Source organism: Sapajus apella, unplaced genomic scaffold (assembly GCF_009761245.1).
Source record: "Sapajus apella isolate SASKATOON/1434 unplaced genomic scaffold, GSC_monkey_1.0 scaffold2, whole genome shotgun sequence".
Taxonomy (NCBI): Eukaryota; Metazoa; Chordata; class Mammalia; order Primates; family Cebidae; genus Sapajus; species Sapajus apella.
The window spans coordinates 28671708-28689874 of NW_022436942.1; the positions used below are offsets into that span (position 1 = coordinate 28671708).

Sequence of the window (18167 nt, forward strand, 5' to 3'; positions counted from 1 at the left end):
TTGTATTTTTGGTAGAGATGAGGTTTTGCTATGTTGGCCGGGTTGGTCTCGAACTTCTGGCTTCAAGTGATTCACCTGCCTTAGCCTCCCAAAGTAGTGGGATTACGAGCATGAGCCACTGCACCCAGTCAGCTCTTACTAGCTGGCATATCTTGGGTTTGTGTGCCCCCTTTTTTCAATCTTAATACGTGTATGGAAAAAAGGACATTATGTCTTAAAATTTAACTGTGAGTTGGTGACCAGAATTTCATTTTTAGTTGTAGGAAACATCTTAGATCCTCCTTTGGGAATTCAGTCATTCTTCCCCTCCCCCAATCCATACCCATATTTAAGGTTGTAATTCCTAAGTTATCCACATTTCATCATGGAAACATTATTGTCAGGAAATGCCATATTTACTGTCCTGTCATATATCTTAAACATGTGAGAAAAATACTTGAGTAAAAATACTTTTTTTCTTTAGTTGCAGAACTTGAAGTGAAAACCAGAGAAAAATTAGAAGCTGCTAAGAAAAAAACAAGCTTTGAGATTGCAGAGCTTAAGGAGAGATTAAAAGCAAGTCGTGAAACTATAAATTGTTTAAAAAATGAAATCAGAAAACTTGAAGAAGATGACCAAGCAAAAGACATATAAACAGTTCTCAAGAGAACTTGATAGTAAGCTAAACTAAAAATAAGGTGGGCTCACTGGAGAAATGTACTTACTGCAAATGCTATGATGTTTTTTTGAGGAACTTCATAGCTGTTGACCATGGATTGCTCAGCAATGGGAATATGTACTGTTTAAGCAATCTTTAATGGAAAATATATGTGTAAGAATGGATGTTATGTAGGAATTTTCACCCATTTTAGGGAAGTTCTATGATGTTAAGCACAATTTAAAAAAAAATTTTATTGTAGTATATGTATAGCTTATTTCATTATAAAATATTACTTGTACAAATTTTGTACTTCTCTAGTAGTTAGAATTAGTGATAAAATTAATGTGTATATTTAATTTCTTCAAGTTTTCCCCTACCCCATCCTATCTTTTTTGTATAAGAAGTATTCAATAAATGTAGTTTACAGATCCTCTTTCCGCCTCCGGATGTGTTTCTTACTCTGAAGACTTTCTGGAAAGCCTTCAATACAATTAAAAGTATCTCCGTAGTATCGTGACCTCACATCTCTTATTGGCACTCATTGTGGCATATAGAAGCCGTTTGATGGTAAAGATTATATCTTTCATTCTGCCTATCACAGTGTCATTATTCTTCACATACAAATGTATTAAATTTTAAGGGCCAGGCGCAGTAGCTCACACCTGTAATACCATACTTTGGGAGGCCAAGGCAGGCGGATTACCTGAGGTGAGGAGGTCAAGACCACTCTGGCCAACATGGTAAAAATTCGTCTCTACTAAAAATACAAAAATTAGCTGGGCATGGTGGTGCACACCTGTAATCCCAGCTACTCAGGAGGATGAGGCAGGAGAATCGCTTGAACCAAGGAGGCGGAGGTTGCAGTGAGCCAAGATTGCACCACTGCACTCCAGCCTGGGCAACAGAGTGAGACTTCATCCATGTAGGTAGATCTGACTTTATGTATGTGTACATAGTAGGTGATGCATGCATATAGTGGTCATGGCTCAATCGTGCTCTCTATTGGCTCTTATTTTTTTGTTAGCCTTAATCTTGGTAGGACTTCACTGTGACATTGCAAAGAACTCATAACTCAACAATAATTTTTATTTTTTTAATTGTACTTTAAGTTCTGGGGTACCTGTGTAGAACATGCAGGTTTGTTGCATAGGTATACATATGCCATGGTTCGCTGCATCCATCACCCTGTCATCTACATTAGTATTTCTCCTAATGCTATCCCTCCTCTAGCCCCCCAGTCCCTGACAAGGCCCTGTGTTTGACATTCCCCTCCCTGTGTTCATGTGTTCTCATTGTTCATCTCTCACTTATGAGTGAGAACATGCAGTGTTTGATTTTCTGTTCTTGTGTTAGTTTGCTGAGAATGATGGTTTCTAGCTTCATCCATGACCCTGCAAGGACATGAATTTATCCTTTTGATGGCTTCGTAATATTCCATGGTGTATATGTGCTACATTTTCTTTATTCAGTCTATCATTGATGGGCATTTGGGTTGGTTCCAAGTCTTTGCTATTATGAACAGTGCTGCAATAAATATATGTATGCATGTGTCTTTATGATAGAATGATTTGTAATCCTTTGGGCATATATCTAGTAATGGGATTGCTGGGTCAAATGGAATTTCTGGTTCTAGATCCTTGGGGAATCGCCACATTGTCTTCCACAATGCTTGAACTAACTTACACTCCCACCAGCAATGTAAAACTGTTCCACATCCTCTCCAGCATCTGTTGTTTCCTGACTTTTTAATGATCACCATTCTAACTGGTGTGAGATAGTACCTCAATGTGGTTTTGATTTGCATTTCTCTAATGACCAGTAATAATGAGCTTTTTTTCATGTTTGTTGGCTAAATAAATGTCTCCTTTTGAGAAGTGTCTGTCTGTATCCTTCACCCACTTTTTGATGGGGCTGGTTTTTTCCTGTAATTTTGTTTACATTCTTTTTAGATTCTGGATGCTAGCCCTTTGTCAGATGGGTGGAATGCAGAAATTTTCTCCCATTCTGTAGGTTGCCTGTTCACTCTGATATTATTTTCTTTTACTGTGCAGAAGCGCTTTAGTTTAATTAGATCCCATTTGTCAATTTTGACTTTTGTTGCCATTGCCTTTGGTGTTTTAGTCAGAAAGTCTTTGCCCATGCCTATATCCTGAATAGTATTGCCTGGGTTTTCTTCTAGGGTTTTTATGGTTTTAGATCTTACGTTTAAATCTTTAATCCATCTTGAGTTAATTTTTGTATAAGGTATAAGGAAGGGATCCAGTTTCAGCTTTCTGTATATGTCTAGCCAGTTTTCCAAATACCATGCATTAAATAGGGAATCCTTTTCCCATTGCTTGTTTTATCAGGTTTGTCAAAGATCAGTTGGTTGTAGGTGTGTGACATTATTTCTGAGTCCTCTGTTCTGTTCCATTGGTCCATATCTCTGTTTTGGTACCAGTACCATGATGTTTTGATTACTATAGCCTTGTAGTATAGTTTGAAGTCAGGTAGTGTGATGCCTCTAGCTTCGTTTCTTTTGCTTAGAATTGTCTTGGCTATCTGAGCTCTTTTTTGGTTCCAAATGAAATTTAAGGTGGTTTTTTTTTTTTTTTTTTTTTTTCAATTCTGTGAAGAATGTCAGTGGTAGATTGATGGGGATAGTATTGAATCTATAGATTATTTTGGGCAGTGTGGCCATTTTCACAACATTTTTTCTTCCTAACCGTAAGCATGGAATGTTTTTCCATTTGTTTGTGTCCTCTCTTATTTCCTTGAGCAGTGGTTTGTAGTTCTCCCTGAAGAGGTCCTTCACCTCCCTTGTAAGTTGTATTCCTAGGTATTTTATTCTCGGTGTAGCAATTGTGAATGGGAGTTCACTCATGATTTGGCTCTCTGCCTGTTACTGGAGTATAGGAATGGTTGTGATTTTTGCACATTGCTTTTGTATCCTGAGACTTTGCTGAAGTTGCTTATCAGCTTCAAGAGTTTTTGGGCTGAGACGATGGGGTCTTCTAAATGTACAATTATGTCATGTGCAAATAGAGATAATCTGACTTCCTCTTTTCCTAATTGAATACTTTATTTCATTTTCTTTCCAGATTGTCCTGGCCAGAACTTCCAGTACTGTGTTGAATTAGAGTGGTGAGAGAGGGCATCCTTGTCTTGTGCTGGTTTTCAAAGGCAATGCTTTCAGCTTTTGCTCATTCAGTATGCTATTGGTTGTGGGTTTGTCATAAATAGCTCTTATTATTTTGAGATACGTTCCATCAATACCTAGGTTATTGAGAGTTTTTAGCATGAAGGGCTGTTGAATTTTGTCGAAGGCCTTCTCTGCATCTATTAAGATAATTATGTGATTTTGTCTGGTTCTGTTTATGTGATAGATTACATTTATTGTATATGTTGAACCAGCCTTGCATCCCAGGGATGAAGCCAACTTGATTGTGATAGATAAGCTTCTTGATGTAATGTTGGATTCAGTTTGCCAGTATTTTATTGAGGATTTTCACATTGATGTTCATCAGGGATATTGGCCTGAAATTTTCTTTTTTGGTTGTATCTCTGCTGGGTTTCGGTATCAAGGATAATGTTGGCCTCATAAAATGAGTTAGGGAGGATTCCTTCTTTTTCTGTGGTTTGGAATAGTTTCAGAAGGAATGGTACCAGCTTCTCTTTGTACTTCTGGTAGAATTTGGCTGTGAAACCGTCTGGTCCTGGACTTCTTTTTGTTGGTAGGGTATTACTTCCTGCCTCAATTTCAGACTTTGTTATTGGTCTATTCAGGGATTCGACTTCTTCCTGGTTTAGTCTTAGGAGGGTGTAAGTGTCTAGGAATTTATCCATTTCTTCCAGATTTTCTGGTTTATTAGCGTAGAGGTGTTTATAGTATTCCCTGATGGCAGTTTGTATTTCTGTGGGGTCAGTGATGATACTGCTTTTATCATTTCTTATTGCATCTATTTGATTCTTCTCTCTTTTCTTCTTTATTAGTCCGGCTAGCAGTCTATTTTGTTGATCTTTTCAAAACAACTCCTGGATTCATTGATTTTTTTGAAGGGTATTTCATGTCTCTGTCTCCTTCAGTTCTGCTCTGATCTTAGTTATTTCCTGTCTTCTGCTGGCTTTTGAATTTGTTTGTTCTTTCTTCTGTAGTTCTTTTAATCGTGACATTAGGGTGTTGATTTTAGATCTTTCCTGCTTTCTCTTTTGGACATTTAGTGCTATAAATTTCCCACTAGACACTGCTTTAAATGTGTCCCAGAGATTCTGATACGTTGTGTCTTTGTTCATTGGTCAAAGAACCTCTTTTATTTCTGCCTTCATTTTATTATTTATCCAGTAGTCATTCAGGAGCAGGTTGTTCAGTTTCCATGAAGTGTGGTTCTGAGTTAGTTTCTTAATCCTGAGTTCTAATTTGATTTCACTGTAGTCTGAGCGACTGTTTGTTATGATTTCCATTCTTTTGCATTTGCTGAGGAGTGTTTTACTTCCAATTATGTGGCCAATTTTAGAATAGGTGTGATGTAGTACTGAGAAGAATGTATATTCTGTTGATTCGGAGTGGAGAGTTTTGTAGATGTCTATTAGGTCTGCATAGTTCAGAGCTGAGTTGAAGTCCTGGATATCCTTATTAATTTTCTGTTTCGTTGATCTGTCTCATATTGACAGTGGGGTATTAAAGTATCCCACTATTATTGTGTGGGAGTCTAAGTCTCATTGTAAGTTTCTAAGAACTTGCATTATAAATCTGGGTGTTCCTAACTATTTAGGATCGTTAGCTCTTCTTGTTGCATTGATCCCTTTACCATTATGCAATGCCTTTCTTTGTCTCTTTTGATCTTTGTTGGTTTAATGTCTGTTTTATCAGAGACTAGGATTGCAATCCCTGGATTTTTTCGCTTTCCATTTGCTTGGTAAATACTCCTTCATCCCTTTATTTTGAGCCTGTATGTCTTTGCATGTGCGATGGGTCTCCTGAATACAGCTCACCAATGGGTCATGAGTCTATCCAATTTGCCAGTCTCTGTCTTTTAACTGGGGCATTTATCCCATTTACATTTAAGGTTAATATCGTTATGTGTGAATTTGATCCTGTTATTATGATGTTAGCTGGTTATTTTACCTGTTAGTTGATTCAGTTTCTTCCTAGCATCGATGGTCTTTACAATTTGGTATGTTTTTGCAGTGGCTGGTACCAGTTGCTCCTTTCCATGTTTAGTGCTTCCTTCAGGAGCTCTTGTAAGGCAGGTATGGTGGTGACAAAATCTGTGAGCATTTGCTTGTTTGTAAAGGATTTTATTTCTCCTTCACTTATGAAGCTTAGTTTGGCTGGATTTGAAATACTGTGTTGACAATTATTTTCTTTAAGAATGTTGAATATTGCCCCCTACTTTCTTCTGGCTTGTAGGATTTCTGCTGAGAGATCCGCTGTTAGTCAGATGGGCTTCCCTTTGTGGGTAACCCGATCTTTCTCTCTGGCTACCCTTAGCATTTTTTTCCTTCATTTCAACCTTGGTGAATCTGACAATTACGTGTCTTGGGGTTGTTCTTCTCGAGGAGTATCTTTGTGATGTTCTCTGTATTTCCTGAATTTGAATGTTGCCTGCCTTGCTAGGTTGGGGAAGTTCAGGATAATATCCTGCAGAGTGTTTTCCAACTTGGTGTCATTTTCCCCTTCACTTTCAGGTACACCAATCAAATGTAGATTTGATCTTTTGGCGTAATCCCATATTTCTTGGAGGCTTTGTTTATTTCTTTTTACTCTTTTTTTCTCTAATCTTGTCTTCTTGCTTTATTTCATTGAGTTGATGTTCAATTTCTGATATCCTTTCTTCCGTTTCATCAGTGTGGCTATTGAAACTTGTGTATGCTTCACAAAGTTCTCGTGCTGTGTTTTTCAGTTCCATTAGGTCGTTTATGTTCTTTTCTAAACTGTTTTCGTTGGTTAGCATTTTGTCTAATTTTTTTTTCAAAGTTCTTATCTTCCTTGCATTGGGTTAGAACATGCTCCTTTAGCTTGGAGAAGTTTGTTATTACCCATCTTCTGAAGCCTGCTTCTGTCAGTTCATCAAAATTAGTCTGTCCAGTTTTGTTCCTTTGCTGACAAGGAGTTGTGATCCCTTGAAGGAGAAGAGGCATTCTGGTTTTTGGAGTTTTTAGACTTTTTGTGCTGGTTTCTTCCCATCTTTGTGGATTTATCTACCTGTGGTCTTTGATGCTGGTGATGTTGGATGGGATCTAGGAGTGGACATTTACACTGTTCCTTTCTGTTTGCTGGTTTTCCTTCTACCAGGCCCCTCTGCTGCAGGTCTGCTGGAGTTTGCTGGAGGTTCACTCCAGACCCTGTTTGCCTGGGTATCACCAGCGGAGGCTGCAGAACAGCAAAGAATGCTGCCTGTTCCTTCCTCTGGAAGCTTCATCCCAGAGGGGCACCCACCAGATGCCAGCCAGTGCTCTCCTGTATGAAGTGTCTGTCTGTCCCTACTGGGAGGCATCTCCCAGTCAGGATACATGGGGGTCAGGGAGCCACTTGATGGGGCAGTCTGTCCCTTATCAGAGCTCGAACACTGTGCTGGGAGATCCGCTCTTCTCTTCAGGGGTGTTTCAGTCTGCTGAAACTGTACCCACAGCCACCCCTTCCCCTAGGTGCTCTGTCCCAAGGAGATGGGGGTTTTATCTATAAGTCCCTGACTGGGGCTGCTGCCTGTTTTTTCAGGGATGCCCTGCCCAGAGAGGAGGAATCCAGGGAGGCAGTCTGGCAGCAGTGGCCTTGCTGAGCTGGTCTGGTGGGCTCTGCCCAGTTTGAACTTCCCGGTGGCTTTGTTTACACTGTGAGGGTAAAACTGCCTACTTAAGCCTCAGCAATGGTGGTCGCCCCTCCCCCCACCAAGCTTGAGCATCCCAGGTCGACCTCAGACTGCTATGCTGGCAGCCAGAATTTCAAGCCAGTGAATCTTAGCTTGCTGGGCTCCGTGGGGATGGGACCCGCCGAGTCACCTGGCCACAGACCCTCCCTGACTTCAGCCCCCTTTCCAGGGAAGTGAACAGTTCTGTCTTGCTGGCATTCCATGTCCCACTGGGGTACCAAAAAAAAAAAAAAAAAAACTGCTACTAGCTTGCTGTCTGCCCAAATGACTGCCCAGATTTGTGCTTGAAACCCAGGGCCCTGGTAGAGTAGGAACTGGAGGGAATCTCCTGGTCTGCCGGTTGTGAAGACCGTGGGAAGAGTGCAGTATCTGGGCTGGAGTGGCCTGTTCCTCCCAGAACAGTCTCTCATGGCTTTCCTTGACTAGGGGAGGGGCACGCCCTGACCCCTTGAGCTTCCTGGGTGAGGTGAGGCCCCACCCTGCTTCGGTTCATTCTCTGTGGGCTGCACCCACTGTTCAACCAGTCGCAGTGAGATGGACCAGATACCTCAGTTGGAAATGCAGAAGTCACCCGCCGTCTATGTCCATCTTGCTGAGAGCTGCAGACTGGAGCTGTTCCTATTCAGCCATCTTGCCAGTGAGCTGGAATTTTTTTTTTTTTTTTAATGAGAGGCTGTTTGTTTGTTTGTTTTGTGACACAGTCTCACTCTGTCGCCCTGGCTTGAGTGCAGGGGTGCAATCTCAGCTACTGCTGCTTCCGCCTCCCAGGTTCAAGCAATTCTTGTGTTTCAGCTTTCCAGAGTAGCTGGGATTACAGGTGAGCATCACCAAACCTGGCTAACTTTTGTATTTTTAGTAGACACCAGGTTTTGCAATGTTGGCCAGGCTGGTCTCGAACTCTGGCCTGGAGTGATCATTCTGCCTCAGCCTCCCAAAGTCCTCGGATTACATGAGTGACCACTTCGCCTGGCCCAAGTGTTGGAAAATCTTAATATGACATGGTCGAGTCTTTGAGTAGGTTTTTTTCTTAATTGTGCAGTAGTCATTATGCTAAATGTTATTTCCACTGGATGGCTTGAAGTTCTCCTTTCGTTGTTGTTCATTGATTAAGATGTGTGAGAGGAGGGGGACTGGAGCTTGAGGCAATTACATTTAGGCAATTACTCTAGGAATGGGAAAGGGAAGTAAGTGAAGACTTGCTGATGTACCTGAGAAATCACATGTTTTTAATAGAAGTACGTGGAAGCTCTCTGATATCCTGCAGGGGTGCTGTGGCTGAAGACTAGAAGAAATGGTGGCTTCATCAATACTGGAATGAAGATTGCCAGGATTGTTGTTCCAGAAGAACACAGAGACGAGCTGTAGTTGAAATTGCTGCCTTTGGAGTTCACAGTAGGTAGGAAAGGAAGGAACTTCAGGAAGGAGTCAGAGAATGGAGGGTACAGAGGATTGAGCTCTGAAGGTTTAGGAGCGGTAACTCCGAATGCAGCCACGGGCAGTGCTGGCATCACCTGGAGCTTGTTGAAAATGCAGACTCTTTCATCCCACGCCAAACCTACTGAAACAGAACACACATTTTAATAGGATTTCCAGATGTATATGTACATTCAAGTTTAAGGTGCACTGGTCTAGAGAGAAAAAAGATTTAGTGTTAGAGTATGAAAGATTAGCCTAATAGAGTAAAATACTGAAGTTTAATATTTTAGAAGTGATCTTGTTTTTTCATTCCTTCTTTATTTACTTTCTTTCTTTTTTTTTTTTGGTGGGGGGAACGGAGCTTCGCTCTTGTTATCCAGGCTGGAGTGCAATGGCGCGATCTCGGCTCACCGCAACCTCCACCTCCTGGGTTCAGGCAATTCTCCTGCCTCAGCCTCCCGAGTAGCTGGGATTACAGGCACATGCCACCATGCCCAGCTCATTTTTTTTTTGTATTTTTTTTAGTAGAGACGGGGTTTCACCGTGTTGACCAGGATGGTCTCGATCTCTTGACCTCATGATCCACCCGCCTCGGCCTCCCAAAGTGCTGGGATTACAGGCTTGAGCCACAGCGCCTGGCCACTTTCTTTCTTTTTTAAAATGGATTCTCGCTCTGTTGTCCAGGCTGGAGTGCAGTGGGTGTGATTTTAGCTCACTGCAGCCTCCGCCTCCCAGGTTCAAGCAGTTCTCCTGCCTCAGCTTCTGAGGAAGTGGGATTACAGGCCTGCCACTATGCTTGGCTAATTTTTGTATTTTTAGTAAAGACAGGGTTTCACCATGTTGGCCAGGTTGGTCTCAAACTCCTGACCTCATGTTATCTGCCCACCTCGGCCTCCCAAAGTGCTACAGGTATGAGCCACCGGGCCTGGCTCTAGAGGTGCTCTTTCTAAGCATGACACAATTAAATGTAATACCATAATTAAAAGGCTGATAATTTAAAAACATAAAAATGTATGACTTCTGTACAGGAAACCTTATAAAGTTTTCAGAAAAAAAGGTTTAAATCAGGTTATAAAGAAAAATTACAAATTGGAAGAAGGAATTAACAGCTCTTACAAAATCAAGGTGAACAAAGGACATTAATAAGCTGTTCATAAAAGCAGTAACACAAATAGCTAATAAACATAGTAAAGGTTACCAACCTGGTAAGCAATCAAAGAATTACAAGTTAAAAGGGTAAAGTAATACTTTGTTTTCCCTATCACAAAGCAAGATGAAAAAGGTTGACAATACCTGGAAGTAGACAGGATCTCAGGAAATGACATTTAGGCTGCTTTAATGGTATTCTAAATTAATACAATCTTTCTGGAGAGAAATCTGGGAATAGACATCAACATTTTAAGTGTGCCATTCCTTGCTAGAAATTTATGCTATAGAAGTAATTTAAAGATGTGCTGAGTTTGTATATGTTAGGAGCTTCACAAGTGCTGCTGCTTTAAACTGTGACAAAGTAGATAAAACCTAAATGTCAAACAATAGCAGATTGGTTAGATCAGTGGTTCTCAACTTGAGGCAGTATTGCCCACAGCAAACATTTGGCAATATCTGGGGACATTTTTGATGGTCATAATTAGGGGGGAGAGCTACTGGCATCTAGTACTGATACAGAGGACAGGGAGGCTATTAAGTATCCTTCAGTGCACAACACAGCCTCCCACAACAAAGACTTATCCAGGCCAAAATGTCAACAGTGCTGAAGCTGGGAAACCCTAGAATATAAAGAATATGATAGCTGTACAATTAATTATTTTTCAGCCATAATAATTTCAATATAGATCTGTATTTACTGAATTGGAAAGATAAATTGTTTAGCGGCAAAAAGCAGATAATGAAAGTAAAATGAATAGTAAGATTTCATTTGGATGAAACAAAAAACTATTCCTAGCAATATGTTTCTAAGGTTACCAACATGCTGAGTGCTAATCCACAAGCTGCAATGTTTTCATTTTCTTTTTTAAATCTTTCTGTATTTTCTGAAAAGTTTTCCCAGTAAACATGCATTCTTTTTTAAATTGGAAAAACAACAAAAGCATTTTAACCTAAAAGCAAAGCAGAGAAAAAAAGCACAAAAGTGTTAGAGGACCAATGACTAATTCTGAATGAAAACAGGATCAACATGTCTTAGAGTGAATTACGAAAGTGCAAAGGAGGTAAAGATCACTGGAAATGGGAAATTCAGGAATGAAAAAGCCAGAGTGTTGGGTCAGTTCTGTTTAAGGGCTCTGAATTCCCTATGATAGTAGCAGGAATTGGGACAGAGGGAAAAACTATAGTCAGGGGCTAAGCACCTCAATAGATGTCAACAAGAACGAGAACAGTGGAACTAGACTTTGTGACTTTCAAACCTTTTTCTTTTGAAAGTGTCACAAGAAAATATGAACAACATAAAAGAAAAACTTTAAGCTTACAAATTTTATGTACCTGGAAACAACCATTCTTATAGGGAGGGGGCATGGTGGCACATGCCTGTAGTCCCAGCTACTCAGGAGGCCGAGGCGGGAGGATTGCTTGAGCCCAGGAATTTGAAGTTGCAGTGAGCCATGATCACAGCACTGCACTCCAGCTTGGGTGACAGAATGAGATTCTGTCTAAAAACAAAACAACCCAAACAAACACACACCCATGTAGGTATTAATCAGTGCCCTAATGTTGCACATTTGTTTCTGATATTTCATTATTATACACAACACATCTCTAAACATTCTCAGAGCTAAGCCTTTGAGCACATCCTTAGCTCCTTAGGATCAATTCTTAGACATGCAATTGTGAGGTTAAAAAGCATGTACTTTTTTAAGACTTAAAATATTTAGCCAAGTTTACTCCTGTACAATGTCAAATGTATAATTTTTAAAATGCTAAAAAGTATTCTCATAAAAATATAGAGTAAGCACAGGTCAAGTTTTTATTTTAACTCATTAATGAAGAAACCAGGAGGGTAACAAAGCCAGTTCAAAGAAAGACATGAGAAGTTATGTGTACATACAAACACACACACACACACAATGTATATCTATATATATCTGTATACATATGTATTTCTATCTATGTATATACATATATATTATATATACCTATAAGTATATACATATATTGTGTACATATATCTATATATGTATATCCATATATATCTATATATACATATGTATGTATATATGTGTATATACATATGTATGTATATACATATATTATGTATATGTACATCCCATAATGTATATGATATACATACATATAGTATGTATATTAGATACATAGACTATATAATATATATGTATGTAATATATACACATATAAGAAAAAGAATACTAAATCATTACAAATTATTGCTAAATTAGATATAAATCTGATGAATGTCCTACAGGGTGATAAACCATAGCTTTTGGTGCTGTCTTCTTTACAGAGCAGAAATCATTTTTGTCTGTGCAGGACAGAAATTATATCTCTATTGGACAAAAATATTAACATCTGACCACGCGCGGTAGCTCACGCCTATAATCCCAGCACTTTGGGAGGCCGAGGTGGGTGGATCACGAGGTCAAGAGATCAAGACCATCCTGGTCAACAAGGTGAAGCCCCGTCTCTACTAAAAATATAAAAATTAGCTGGGCATGGTGGCGCACGCCTGTAGTCCCAGCTACTCGGGATTCTGAGGGAGGAGAATTGCTTGAACGCAGGAGGCGGAGGTTGTGGTGAGCTGAGATCGCGCCATTGCACTCCAGCCTGAGTTAAAAGAGCAAAACTCCATCTCAAAAAAAAAAATTAACATCTTACCAATTTTCTACTAGCTAACATCTGAATTTACGGTTCTAAAATGTGCAAATCAATAACAAATCAGGATTCAATTCAACTTAGATGGGCCAGTTAGGTAATGCCCTCACATGAAAACAAATTATGCAATCATATTTTGCCTTCCAAGTTTTGGAAATTTTTTTCTGACCAAAGGTCATCCCAATTTACAATTCTCGCAGGTCACATGTGAAACGAGCTGTTTGGCCCCTCATGATTACTACTATCTCTTTTTAAAATGTTTGCCAATTTCATAGATAAAAATGAAATCTCATAACTTTAAGTTTTTGTATTAGTGTGACTGAACATTTCTCTCATGGTCTTGTTGAACATTTATTGTTCTTCCTTTTAAAAAAAAATCTATTAATATCTTTTTCTCATTGTTCTAGTGGTGTATTAGTTTTTTCCTTCTTGATTCATGTTTTTTGATATATTCCTACCAAGTTTATTCTTAAATTATATATTAATTTATAGGTTCTATAGGTATTTTTATTTTTTCATTTACTTTTCCTTCTTACGTCTCATTTTTTCAATGAATTTTTAGAGCAGTTTGAGGTTTGCAGAAAGATTGAACAGAAAGTATAGAGTTCCCATATACCCTTTTCCTGCCTCACCCACACACGCAGTTTCCCCGATTATTAACATCTGGCCTTAGTGTGGCGTATCTGTTACAATTGATGAGCCAATGCTGATACATTATTATCAACTAAACTCATAGTTTGTATTAGGTTCACATTACATAGGCTATGAGGTTTTTTTAATAGAAAAACTAGCTGATTTTATTATTATCAATGCCAAACAAGTCTTTAAATCAACTAAAATTTATTTAATTAAGCATAAAGTTACTTTCACATTTGTCTACAACCACAGTAAATATAGTTCTTGGCACAAAGACATAGCCTTTAGAATTTAAAGCCTCCCTACCTGCAAGATTACATATATTAAACTCCCACTATTGTTTATATAATAGTGGATTAATCAAATTAAAATAGTTATACCATCTAGAATAAAATAAAATAGAAATCATTTACTCATAAGATTCATATTTAAATCATCTTTATTTACATCTATATTTTAGCAAAAGTATAAGTCAATTAAGTATAAATAGCAGTTATACAGTAACAGCGGTTACTTTAAATTGAAAATGAGATCAGTCAAAATTACTTTTAAAGAGGGCAAAAATCTTGTCAGGTTTCTTTCTTGTGGTTCTGGATGTTCAGAAGCAGGTTCATTTGAAGGCGGAATCAACCCTGAAGGAACTCGCTTCTGCCTTCACAGTGCGGAGGTGGGAGGAAAAATCCAGGTCTCGGTAGATAGACATTTCTCACTGTTTAAGAGATTGGTAAAAGACATTTTATAACTAAGAGAACCTGTTCTGTGTCCTAATAAATCATTAATTTTATAACTTCCATTACCTATTCTTTTATTTGAAAATTGACACCAGAATGATTACTTGATCTAACAAATTAATTTTTACAACATTAAGAAAAATGTACCTCTTCAAATACAGATGATTAAAGGAAATCTCATTAACTTTTAATGTAATTTTTGTCCTATCTTAACACCTGTTTTTTAAAAAAGAGGAATTATTTCAAAATATATAAAACTTACTATAACAATAATATTTTTTCTTTCATTATCAAAGTCCTTCTCAAGAAACATTTTCATGTGATGTAATTTTCACCAAATAACCGGTTGCTACCAATAATATACAGATAATTTTAGTTTTATAAGACCTGAAAAAAGTCAATTATTTTTTGACTACCAAAATACAGAAATAATTCTATAGTATTAAGATGAATCCATTTGAAACCTATTACAGTTCACTTATGGCTAGCTGCCTTCCCAATTTGGAATAGTAATGGTACACTCACGGATGCTAGAAGATTTTTTTCCTCCACTGTGTTATTACATGAACAGATAGTAAAATTAGTATCTCTGGTTAATAAAACATATATTCAGCTTCAAAAAAAATTTTTTAAATGAGCATACTTGCAAATGGAGCATATACTGGACCTGGGAAACCTCTTGGTGGAAAATCACCTCCAGAAGCTCCCTTTTCCCAGAGAGGTGACAGGGGTCCAGTGTCAGAAGGACCCCTATGAGAATCAGTTAACATATCAGAGCTTGATTCTCCTCCGTCATTGGTAATTTGATGGTCCAGAAGATTCCCTGGACCTCTTGAGCCTCTTCCTCCTCTCCTTGGAAGCAAAGGTGACAGTCTGGGTGGAGTTGGAGGAGACAGAAAAGGTCTCATTTCAGATGAAGCCGACCCAATGGTGAGAGGCCATATGGGGAATGCTCTCTGCCAAGTGGTGTATTTGGGACATCCAGTATATACAGATCTTTTTTGAAAAGTTCAAATTTAAACTCTATGTCAGTTAATTTTTGTCTGTTGTAAGCATTTTCTTTCCTTAAATAATTGAGACTTCTTTCAGCAGTTCGAGCCGCAAACCAATTATCATGTGCTTTTTTTTCATAGGAAATAGTGCGCCCTTGATAATAATGCATCGTTCTCTCCAATTCTTCTTCAAGATCTTTGGCTCGCTTTCTGTAGGTCACCAGCTCTGCAGTGGCATGGCTGATCCTTTTGTCTACCTTAGGAAGTTTCTCTTCTGTCTCTACCCAGTAATTTTCCTCTGTTGTTAATTTCCTGTAGAGTTTCATTTCATTTTCTTGATATAGTTCAGTCATTGCTTTAAGTTTCTGTTGAAGCTCCTGATTCTCACTTCAAAATATGTGTTTTCTGACTACAAAGATGTCTGTTCAGTCTCAAGATTTTTAATACTCTTTGTAATCTCTTCCTTCATTTTATCAACTTCAGATAACTGAATATAAATTTGGTTTCCTTCTCCTTCTAAGGTTTTGAAAGAAGCATTGAACTTGGCAGCATGACTCACTTTCTTCAAAGCTCCTTTTGCAGGATGATCTAAGTAAGCACCATTTTCCAATTCACTGTTCATTTCTAACTCCAAGTTATCACCATCCGTTCTGTCTTCTCCAAGCGTAGCAGCCCAATCTTTCATCTTTAGCAGGCGTTCAGTCAGAGTCTTGATGTGATTGTCTTTATCACTGAGAACTTGTTCTGCGTGTACTTTGGAGTCTTCCAATGCTACTTTCTGTTTATTAAGTTCACTCACTTGTTCTTTCCGTACTTCAGCTTCTTACAAAAGTTGTTTCTGGCTTTCCTGAAGTTGAGAATTTTCATCCAAAGCATCTTTTATTGCTATCTTCAGTTGTTCTTCATTCATTTGAAATAAAGTCTTGAAGATCATTTTGGCTTCAGCTACTTGTGATTCGAGGGATTTTGACTCATCTTCTAGAGACTGTATCCTTTTTGAAATATCTGCCATCAGTTCATTTTGTTCAGACTGTTTCGATTTCTCTTCTTTTAACTCTTTTACTAGACGGAGTATTTCATCCTCATGTTCCACATTGGACCTGTTCAGCTTTTCACAGGTTGCTTCCAAACTTTGTGCTTCTGTTGCTTCCTTCTCAAAGCTGGGATCCTGTAAAGATTACTCAACTTCATAGCCTTCATGCTGTTTTTGAGTAACACTAAATTTTTCAAGTAGTTTACATTTTTCCTCAATTAGTCTAGAAAGCATTTCAGCAAGCCCTTTCTCTCTTCCCACATAGTCTACTCCTAACCAATCTAAAACCTCTCCAAACGAAAAGGAGAACAGCAAAAAATCTAAAAATAGCTGCCAGTGTCACCCATTCCCATGGAAAACCATAAGAATTAGAATCTGCTCCCATACTTTGACCCAGTGCTGCCACAACCCTGTGTACCACCTCCAGAACCAGCCTCAAGTATGGCTGAGAGGTAGCTCCTGGCTCCTCCATAGCGCCAAGGCTGCTCTGGAGGTTGCCACAGTAACCCCGGCCTATGGGGCCACAACAAAGGGTGGAGAACATGCAGCCTTCAGTCTGGAACTGGAATCCACAAGTGGCAACCAGAGCAGACCACTGTGGAGCCTGCTGCGGGGGACGCTGGGGGAGGCGTCCCACAGGCCTCACAGGCCCATGCTGCTCACCCAGGCCCCAGGTTACACATTACATCCTGAGCAGTGCAGGTGCGCCAACCTGCACAAGCCTGCGACACACCCTGTCCTGGCCACCCCACCCTCTGTTTTCATATGCTATGAGTTTTCACTAATGTATAATGACATGCATCCAACGTTACAGTATCACACAGAATAATTTCATGGTCCCAATGATCTTCTGTGCTCCACCTATTCATCCCTCTCTCCCTCTCCCAGATTTATATTTTTAGTCCACTTGGAATTTATTTTCATCTAGTGTGTGAACTATGTGCTGATGGTGTGAAGTCGTTGTTCTGTCAGGACCTACGATTCCAATCCTTGACCTCTACCCACCAAAGGTTCTCCTGAAATGTATATGTCCAGAGCACCAGGCCAGGCAACGCCAAATGGGGCTTTGGTCTCCATATGTTTGAGTAGAACCATCATCCAAATGATCGGGGGTGCGGACTTGGCACTGTGAGCTTCCTATTGCTTAGATGAGACACAGACTTTTAGCAGGTCTCATTGAAACAAGAAGAGAACATGTTAACATGTTGGAATTGGATTGCAAATTGTTCTTTATTATAAAAGATAGCCCTTTATTCTGAGATCATGTCCTTCCTATATTTTTAAAATTATTGTGGTATAAAACAGATAAAATTTACTTAAGTGTACAGTGCGGTTGTGTTAACTCTATGCACATTGTTGTGTAAGAGAGCTCTAGAACTTTTTCAAATCTTGCAAAACTGAAACTCTATACCTGCTGAACAACAACTCACCTTTTCCCTGTCCCCCCTGCTCCTGGCTACCACCATTCTTTCTAAGAGCCTGACTAGTTTAGATTCCTAGTATAAGTGGAATCATGCAATATTTGTTTTTCTGTGACTGGCTAATTTCTGGTTGATTTGTCTGTTTTTGTCCTATGAAGTAATTTGAAGATGTGCTGAGTATATATATTTTGGGAGCTTCAAAAGTGCTGCTGGTTAAATTGTGACAAAGTAGATACAAACTAAATATCAAACAATAGCAGATTAGTTAGATCGGTGGCTCTTAACTGGGGCAGTTTTGCCCTCAGAAGACATTTGGCAATATCTTGAGACATTTTTTATTGCCATGACTTTAAGGGTGAGTGCTACTGGCATCTGATACTGATACAGGGGACAGGGAGGCTGTTTTTATTTTTGTAGCTTTGTAATATGTTTTGAAGTCAGAAAGTCTTCAAGCCTCCAGCTTTGTTGTTCTTTCTCAAGATTATTTTGGGTCATTTGAGATTCCATTTGAAGTTTAGAATTTCTTTTTCTGTTTCTGCAAAGAAATACCATTGGGATTTTGATAGGGATTGCATTAAATATGTAGTTTACTTTGGCTAGTATGGACATTTTTAACAACATTAAA

The 18167-nt window shown here is 39.0% G+C and overlaps 1 protein-coding gene and 1 pseudogene across 4 annotated transcripts in view; one reads left to right on the plus strand and one right to left on the minus strand.

The window, feature by feature from the left end:
- The window catches only part of YEATS4 (YEATS domain containing 4), a 92313-nt gene that overhangs the window by 34213 nt on the left and 39933 nt on the right, over window positions 1-18167 (plus strand). Inside the window, exon 7 of one of the 4 annotated variants that reach the window (XM_032295267.1) lies at window positions 8753-9019. The exons of 2 other annotated variants lie outside the window; for them this stretch is intronic. In XM_032295267.1, coding sequence (XP_032151158.1) covers window positions 8753-8853 — 101 coding nt within the window. In that variant the 3' untranslated portion in view covers window positions 8854-9019. Of the gene's footprint in view, window positions 1-463; window positions 1073-8752; window positions 9020-18167 lie in introns of those variants that run through there. One more of the 4 variants, XM_032295259.1, reaches the window with a different exon arrangement.
- LOC116562821 lies at window positions 14619-16849 on the minus strand (annotated as a pseudogene).